Source organism: Callorhinus ursinus, unplaced genomic scaffold (genome assembly GCF_003265705.2).
Source record: "Callorhinus ursinus isolate GAN/ISIS: 27379988/994484 unplaced genomic scaffold, GSC_fseal_2.0 scaffold1, whole genome shotgun sequence".
Taxonomy (NCBI): Eukaryota; Metazoa; Chordata; class Mammalia; order Carnivora; family Otariidae; genus Callorhinus; species Callorhinus ursinus.
In genome coordinates, this window is record NW_027397063.1 from 61509489 (window position 1) to 61518404 (window position 8916).

At 40.3% G+C, this 8916-nt stretch overlaps 1 protein-coding gene across 7 annotated transcripts in view; it reads right to left on the reverse strand.

Annotated features, from left to right (window-relative positions):
- The window catches only part of LRCH3 (leucine rich repeats and calponin homology domain containing 3), a 114403-nt gene extending 105487 nt beyond the window's left edge, over positions 1–8916 (reverse strand). For all 7 annotated transcript variants that reach the window (XM_025875710.2, XM_025875729.2, XM_025875716.2 and 4 more), the window contains exon 1: positions 8633–8916. In XM_025875710.2, coding sequence (XP_025731495.1) covers positions 8633–8894 — 262 coding nt within the window. In that variant the 5' untranslated portion in view covers positions 8895–8916. The remainder of the gene's footprint in view (positions 1–8632) is intronic.

Consider the following 8916-nt stretch of genomic DNA (forward strand, 5'->3'; position numbering starts at 1 on the left):
ATAACATTAACCATCCAGCTCACAAACTTACCAGAGTAAAAAGAAACAGAGCCTAAGAAATCCTTGGCCCCTTGTAGTACACTACAGTGTACTGCTGCCACTCCTCTGGTCTCAACATTGATTTAGTGGTGATCCGAGACATATCATCTGAACCCACCTGAAGGTGCCATCCTACAATTCACCCTTCCTATTTTAAAAAAATGCCAGTAGAATACAGATTTCCCCCTGAAACAAATTTAAATCTTATTTCAGATGCCTTTATACCCAACAGCCATGATTTCCCCATGGTCTCTGCCCAGCTATATAAAGCATGCATGCCTGTGTGCATCTGTGTGTGTGTGTGTTGATAAATAACAGGTCTTTTTACCTCAGTCTTCCCTATTGTTTTTTTAAAGATTTTATTTATTTGAGAGAGAAAGAGTGTGCATGCGCGAGCAGGGGAAGGGGCAGAAGGGGAAAGACAGGGAGAGAATCTCAAGCCGACTCCATGCTGAGCCCAGAGCTCCATGCAGGGCTCAATCTCATGACCCTGAGATCATGACCAGAGCAGAAACCAAGAGTCCCACAAGTAACCAACTGAGCCACCGAGGTGTCTTCCCTATTGTGTCGGTACAATATAAGAATTGGGCTGCTTGTCAGGCAGAAGAGAAAGGAAGAAGCGTGTGGATAAGAATATATTAGAGCTACAGGATTTCTCATTTCAAATAGAGGTAAAGTTGTAAGAGGGATATGAATGTTATTTCCTGAGAAGTATTCTTCATATCACACATTCCAATTCAATATCCGTATTTTCATAGCAACTTTGTTACAAAGAATAGTGGTATATACAATATTATATCCATACTTCTGAAACTGGGATATGAACTGGCAGGGGGGCAGTGTTAGAGAAAAACAACAGAATAAACATTACAGAAAATTATTTGGTTTGGTTTATCCTAATGGCTGGTAATTTGAAGCCATAGATTTCTTATCAAAACAAGCACGAAGGGCACTTGGGTAGCTCAGATGGTTAAGGGTCGTGAGATCCAACCCTGCTGGCTCCATACTCAGGGACCTCAGGGCAGAGTCTGCTCAAGATTCTCTCTCTCGGGTGCCTGGGTGGCTCAGATGGTTAAGCGTCTGCCTTCGGCTCAGGTCATGATCCTGGCATCCTGGGATCGAGTCCCGCATCGGGCTCCCTGCTCCTTGGGAGCCTGCTTCTCCCTCTGCCTCTCTCTCTGTCTCTCATGAGTAAGTAAATAAAATCTTTAAATTAAAAAAAAAAAAAATTCTCTCTCTGTCTCCATCCGCCCCCCACCCCGCTCCTGTGTGTGTGCACATGCTCACTCTCTCTCAAATAAATAAATAAATAAAATCTTCTTTTTTTAAAGCTTTTATTTATTTGACAGAGAGAGAGATAGCGAGAGAGGGAACACAAGCAGGGGGAGGGGGATAGGGAGAAGCAGGCTTCCCGCGGAGCAGGGAGCCCGATGTGGGGCTCGATCCCAGGACCCTGGGATCACGACCCAAGTCGAAGGCAGACGCTTAACGACTGAGCCACCCAGGCGCCCATAAATAAATAAAATCTTAAAAATAAAAATTATGCTACAGATCTCTGTTTTCTGGTATTGTATCTCATACAGTGAAAAAAATTAGATGATAAAATAGCCTATCGTGATCCCATTTTTATATTTTAAAAAGAATGCATACATTTTTTAAAAAGATTTATTTATTCTAGAGGGAGAGTGAGCATGAGCAGGGGGAGGGGCAGAGGGGAGTACGAAGGACAAGCTGACCCCCCCCCACCACCACCCACTGAGGGCAGAGCCCTATGTGGGGCTCCACCTCACAACCCTGGAGATCATGACCTGAGCTGAAACCAAGAGTCTGACACTCAAGAATGTGTACATTTGTGAAGAAAATGTTTGGAAGCGTTCCAACCAGTGTTCACTACTAAATTCATCTCTGGTAAGTGGAATTATGAATGATCTTTAATGTCTTCTTTAAAACTTTTCATACCACAATGAACATGTAAAACCTGTAAAATCAGAAGAAATGATTTTTAAAGTCTACTAAACTGAACTGGTCTCATTAATTAAATAAAATTAGTTTTATTGTCTTCTACTCTTTCTTCATTTCTGAGGCTCTTAGAATATTCTTCCTGATTTGAACACCTAACGCTCAGTGGGTGGCAAATGCATCAAATATATATTAACGCCTCTATTAACAAAGATGACATGCTTAAAAATGGCAGTCTCTGTGAACAAGATCTTATTTCTGAAAGAAAAAATTATATATCCCCCCCAATACTGAGATGCTCCCAAGGATCATGTAATTATGATTAGACCCCATTTGCTGCCTCCTCCCCTCTTTGCCTCTGCCTTCTCACCATTACTGCACAGTGTTTTTAGTCCTACACACCATAGTGGCTTACTGTCTTCATGGATATAGAAAAACTTTGCCAAAAGGAATATGATTTAGAAGATAATACAGAAAATAAATTTCAATTTCTAGTCAAAACAGTATGCCCCAACATCACTGTCCCATAGAACTTTCTGTAATGATGGAAAGGTTCTACTGTCTGCGCTGTCCAGTATGACAGGAAATGGATCTGTCTAATGTGCTGTGTCCAATAACACACGTGGCTACTGAGCACTTGAAATGTAGCTAGTGTGACTGAGGAACCAAATTTAAATTTTTAACTTTATTATTATTATTTAAGATTTTACCTATCTATTCAACAGAGAGAGAGAGAGAGAGAGAGAAAAGCACAAGTGCAGGGAGTGGCAGGCAGAGGGAGAGGGAGAAGCAGGCTCCCCATTGAGCAAGAAGCTCGATGTGGGGCTCGATCCCAGGACCCTGGGATCATGACCGGAGCCGAAGGCAGACGCTTAACGACTGAGCCACCCAGGTGCCCCTAAATTTTTAACCACCTACAGCTAGTAGCTACCCAACTGAACAGCAGCTCTACTCTAGAAAAATTCACAGTACGTATACCGTGGTTGATACAAAATATACATAAGAATCCAAGAGCAATATGATTTCCACTTAAGACCTACATTCCACTGCATATTTCAAAAACTAATGAAATCATAATTTTACAGACTGCTACCTTGAAAAATTATAGACTGCTTCCTTGAAAAATTAAATTGCCCTTTAGCAATCCTCATTCTTCTTTACCTAGGAAATAAGCATCCGCTTCTTGAAAGTCTCAATTCTTATGGCTTTAGTAACACTTCATTATCTTGGCTCACCCACTACATCCAAAATTTGTTTTCTTTTTGGTATAATCTTAGTCTCTCCCTTCTGCCTTCCACTATAGACTTTTCCCCAAACCTGAGTCCTTAATTTCTTGTTTTCTGTCTTCTACTCAGAAGAGATTTCTCACAGCCTCAACTATGACCCCTATTTGCCTTCTGTGAAACAGCACCATCTCACCATATAACCTTAAAAACATCATTTAACCTCTGAGACTGCCTCTCATCTCCTGCCTTCCATTATAGGCTTTTCCCCAAAGCTGAGTCCTTAATTTCTTCTTTTCTGTCTTCTACTCAGAAGAGATTTCTCACAGCTTCAACTATGACCCCTATTTGCCTTCTGTGAAACAGCACCATCTCACCATATAACCTTAAAAAAATCATTTAACCTCTGAGACTGCTTCTCATTTGTAAAATAACTTAAATGGTTATTATGGTTCCTTCGGCTTTAGGAGTCTCTGAATTCTGTTAAAGGCCTAGTTATGGCACTTTGTTTCTGGTTTTTTTCTCAGGCTGATTCCACTTCTTGCCTTTTTAAATGCTGGTGTATCCCATGATTGCAAGTGACCAACTTTTCCACTCTGTACTGTTTCTCTAAGAATCTCATAAACTCTTCATTATGAGTCTCTGAAATGTATGGGGTACCCTGGACTTCACTCTTAAAGCTCCAGATTTAGGGGCACCTGGCTGGCTCAGTGGGTAGAGCATGCAACTTTCTCAGGGTTCTGAGTTCAAGCCCCACGTTGGGCATAGAGTTTACTTAAAGATTTTTTTTAAAAAAAGCTCCAGATTTACATTTCTTTCTCTTCTTTTTTTTTTAAGATTTTATTTATTTATTTGAGAGAGAGAGAATGAGAGATAGAGAGCATGAGAGGGAAGAGGGTCAGAGGGAGAAGCAGACTCCCCGCTGAGCAGGGAGCCCGATGTGGGACTCGATCCCGGGACTCCAGGATCATGACCTGAGCTGAAGGCAGTCGCTTAACCAACTGAGCCACCCAGGTGCCCCAGATTTACATTTCTATTCATTGCACAGGATTAACTAGATAGGCTACCAACCCCTTTAAAGGTATCAAGCAAACCAAAGAAATTATGTGCAGCAAACTTCTTTGTCAGTATGGCTTAGTGATCAAAAAACAAGTTTTAGGATTAGATGTACCTGAATTTGAATCCCGGTTTTATCATCACTTATTAGCTGTGTAACCTTGATCAAATTAATGCTGAGTCTCCATTTTTTCATATGTAAAATGGGGTTTAAAATAGTACTTACAACTCATATCGTTGCTGTATGCACATGTTTTACACATACAGCTTGGAACAGCACCTGAAATATGCTAAAAGCTCAATAAATGTTAGCTATTATTATCAATGCATCACCATCTTCCTAGTTCTCCAGATTTAACAACTCAGTCATTTTCGATGCATTCTGTCCTTTTTTTTAAAAAAAATAAGTCCAATCAGAATTTGTACATTTTCATTTTCCAATATGATCTCTATTTTTCATTCCTTCAGAGATTTAGATTATTATTGCAGCCACCCAACCAGATTACTAGATTTCTTAATTCTTATAGGTTAAAGCCTCTTCTTTTTTTCCTTTGTATTAGCTAGTATAATGCCTTACACAGAAAAGTTTTGCTATTACTAGATGAATCAAATAATCTTTACATTTATTTATTTATTCCTCCATTAGATCCCTTGAGCTCTCTGAGGGCAGAAAGTGTTGGTCCTCTTTGTATATCTGCACCTGCCAAATTCCTTAACAAATGTTGTTCAGCAAATGAATGTTGATTAGTCTATCTCAATCCCAATAAACCTATCCTCAATCTAGCTTCCACATATACAAAAGGTAGTATACTCTCGAATCCAACCATTTATTCTGACCAAACTGGCCTGACCGCAACATTATCAAGAGCAGTCTCACAGTGTTAGTCAGGACTCTTGATTTTGTATCAAAAAATTCTGCTCAAATTAAGCAGAGAAGGGAATTTATTAGCTTGCATAATTTGAAAGTTCAAGGACAGCACTAACTTAAGGCCTGGCTATTGTTCCAAAGGTTCAAACACAATCATCAGAACTTGGTCTCACTCTTTCCATCTTTTGGCTCTGCCTTCCATTTATTGGTAAGTTCCAGGCTCACACTGTATTCTCTCAGCAACCCCAGGGTCCAAAGCATGCCTCTTTCTCAATAGCTCCAATAAAAAATTCAGAATTAACAGTCATGTGTGCTGACTGGAAATGTGCCCATCTCTGAACAATCACTGCGGCCAGAAGGATGGGCTACATAGATTGGTGAGGCCTGCCTCAGTCACGTGCACACCCTTGTGTTGGGGCAGGGCATCCATAAAACTGAAAGGGGTGATTTCCTAGGAAAACTGGAGTATTGTAATCAAATGAAAGAGGAATGTGTAATGGACTGACAAAATTAACTTATGTGCCATATACTCTAGGATTTTTTTGCATGTTGTCCACCACTGCCTACAATGGCTTTCCTTCTTATTTCTGCCCACCCAAATCCAAGCTACATCCTTTCTGCCCCAAAAAGTCTTCTATGATTTCCTTCTAAGATTTTCCTTGTCCGCTGGATCAAGTTACCTATTCCCCAATAAATATTTCCCCTTTCCTAAAGATCTACCTTTTTTAACAAACAAGAGTGAAAAACCTCAAGAAAATGTTCCTGATGAATTCTAATCATGTCAAATTATAAATGGTATGGGTAATATATGCTGTTTCTTAGAATGTAAACTCTTGAAGGACAGCAGCTCTACCAGATACATTCTATACATTATGAGAGAACAGCCTGCATGGCAACTTTGATATATATCTATATCTATTATACATATATATCAGATATATCTATATTACATATAGATAATATGTATCACATATCTATAATACAGATATTATATCTATCTATATTATATATAGATAGATAAAATATTCAAATAATTTTCCTGGCTTTAAATTTTAAAGAATCTAAACAAAACATTCTAGCTAACATAAGTTGTGTCTGAATTCATCAAAGTACCTGATATTACAGGTATACTATGGTTTTGGAGTTACCTCAAACTAGGCTCAAATCCTGGCTAATACTGCCTCTCCTGGCCTTTAGCTACAGGTCTTTGAGCAAATTATCTAATATCTCCAAACCCTGATTTCACTATCTGTGAAAACAGCAATAGTAATATCTATCTGAACATTGGGAGGCTATGTGGCATAGCAGAGAGAAAAGAGTTAGATGGACCTGGGCTGAAATTCTACCACTTATACTGGTTATATGACTTTCTCTGAGTGATTCCTCATCTGTAAATTCCCAGTGCCTCTTCATATGTAAAGTGGGGATAATAGTGCTTAGTCCATTGGTTGTTTTGAGCATTTAACAAGGGAATGTATTTTAAAACACCTAACAATGAACAGTACACTGTATACTCAATAAATGATGATATCCACATTAAATTATCTGTTTAAAATAATTCAGAGGGGCACCTGGCTGGCTCCCCAGTCGGGAGAGCATGTGACTCTTGATCTCGAGGTCCTGAGTTTGAGGCCACATTGGGTGTAGAAATTATTTAAAAATAAAATATTTAAGGGGCGCCTGGGAGGCTCAGTTAAGTTAAGCAACCAACTCGTGATTTTGGCTCAGGTCATGACCTCAGGGTTGTGAGATCGAGCCTGTCGGCTCCATGCTGGGTGTGGACCCTGCTTAAGATTCTCTCTCCCTCTCCAAAAATAAAAAATAAAAAAATAAAAAATTTTAAAAATAAAATTAATTCAGAGCACAGTAAGGGAAAAATTCATTGGGATTAGTTATTTTTCTTCATAAATAGCTTTGGGTTTTCTTTGTTAGTTAATAAAATATTTCTTAAAAGCAAAACGTGTTAGTCCTAGAACTATTTGAAAGCTAATTCAAAAGTCCTTGAACTATTTGAAATGAACCAGATAAACTCCTGTAATCAACTTGTTCTTTAGCTTCAGGCTTAATGTAGTAATACTGAAATGACTCACACCAATATAAAATCACTATATTACCCATCTCCTGAACAATCATATGCCATATAGTCATCTCCTGCACAGAATCAGGAAATCTGGAGTATGACTGACAATTTTAGATGTTGTCTATCAGAACATATGCAAAAGGCAAGTGGCTGTTCATATTTACCTTAGCAAGAAAGCTTAATTTTTATAACACTCACTAAAAAATACAAACTATCTTCAGTACAACTGTTTCCAAAAGAGAGAAAATAATTAGACATTTACTTTCTTCCATTTTACACCAGAGTGAAAGTTTCTCCGGAAAGAAGTTTCTTGAAGTAGTTTAACAGTTCCATTTATTTTTCTAACACAAGTGAATCATTATGTAATACTCATCAATCTTTAATAAGTGCACATAGAAAATTATTAAAACAAATTTTAAAATAAAGTAAAATGGAATAAATATAGGGCACAAAGTACTATACATTCTTTCATTGCAAAAAAACACTATATCAAAATCAAATACTTAACTACATCATACTATACAAACATGAAGGGATTTTTTTTTCCTCCTTTGTGTTAAACATGAATAGACTCAGTTTTTAATCTACTCCCTGAGGAAGCTATATTTTAAACACAAGAAAAACATATTATGTTGAACGCCTCAGTCACCAGACATTGTTCTCTACAACTAAGAAAACCAAATAATACCCAATTCCTTATTACCTTTCCTGTGTTCAAAAATATGTATAAAACAAAGTAATGTTTATTTTTAAAAGCATTAAATACAGACACGGTAGGCAATATATGTATCTTTTCTTCCCTCAACTTTTCTGGGAGGGCATGAGGAGAGAGAAAAGTAATGCGAGTCTGAAGGTTGGCTCTAGTTATTTCCACAAGTTAACTCTCCTAAGTCAACCAGATAAAGACAGAGAAAGAAAAGTTACAGCCCAGGGTTCACCTTAAAAACAACTCTCGAAGAAACGTCAGTGCTCAGATCAATGCTTCCCCGACAACGCAGTGACCAGTGCTGCTCTGATCTATTAAGAGAGAGCTACAATCCCAAATCTTAGCAAAGTTGGCATCCCAAATCTGAAAGGGCCTGCAGAAACCGGGGCGGGGCAAGGGTCTACCTCAGCAGCGGCAGAAGTTAAATTTTCTAGGAGAGTAAAACACTACCCATCTATCCCTACGGTCCTCTTTCCCGAGAGATGCTGCAGTCCGCCGCCTCGCCCTAGGCTCGGGGTCTGGCCCGCAGGCCCGGGGGGCTGGCCGGGTTGGGGCAGTCGGCTTCTCCCCGTTACCCGGGTCCCAACCAGGAGCTATGGAACCGGTTGCTGGAACTACCCCCGAGTCCTCCCACCGGCTGGAGCGGCCTCCTGCCGCGCCCCAGGCTCCTCTTCTGCAGGGATGCCCCATGCCCCACTCACCCGCCCGGGTGGTGTCCGTCAGGTCGTGGTTGGCCGCTCCCCGGGGAAACTCCCTCAGTTTCCGGCCGCTCAGGCTCAGCACCCCGGTCACTGCCGCCTCCTCCAGCGCTCGATCGAGGGAGCGGCTCCACGAACCCGGGCCAGGACCAGGGCCTGTCCCGGAGCTTGGGCCGCAGTTAACACCGGAGAGGTTACCTCCCGATGCTACTTGGCCAGAGTACTCTGCAGCCGTGGCCACAGCAACCAAGCCTGCGGCCGCCATTTCCAGCCGACAACTCTCCAGC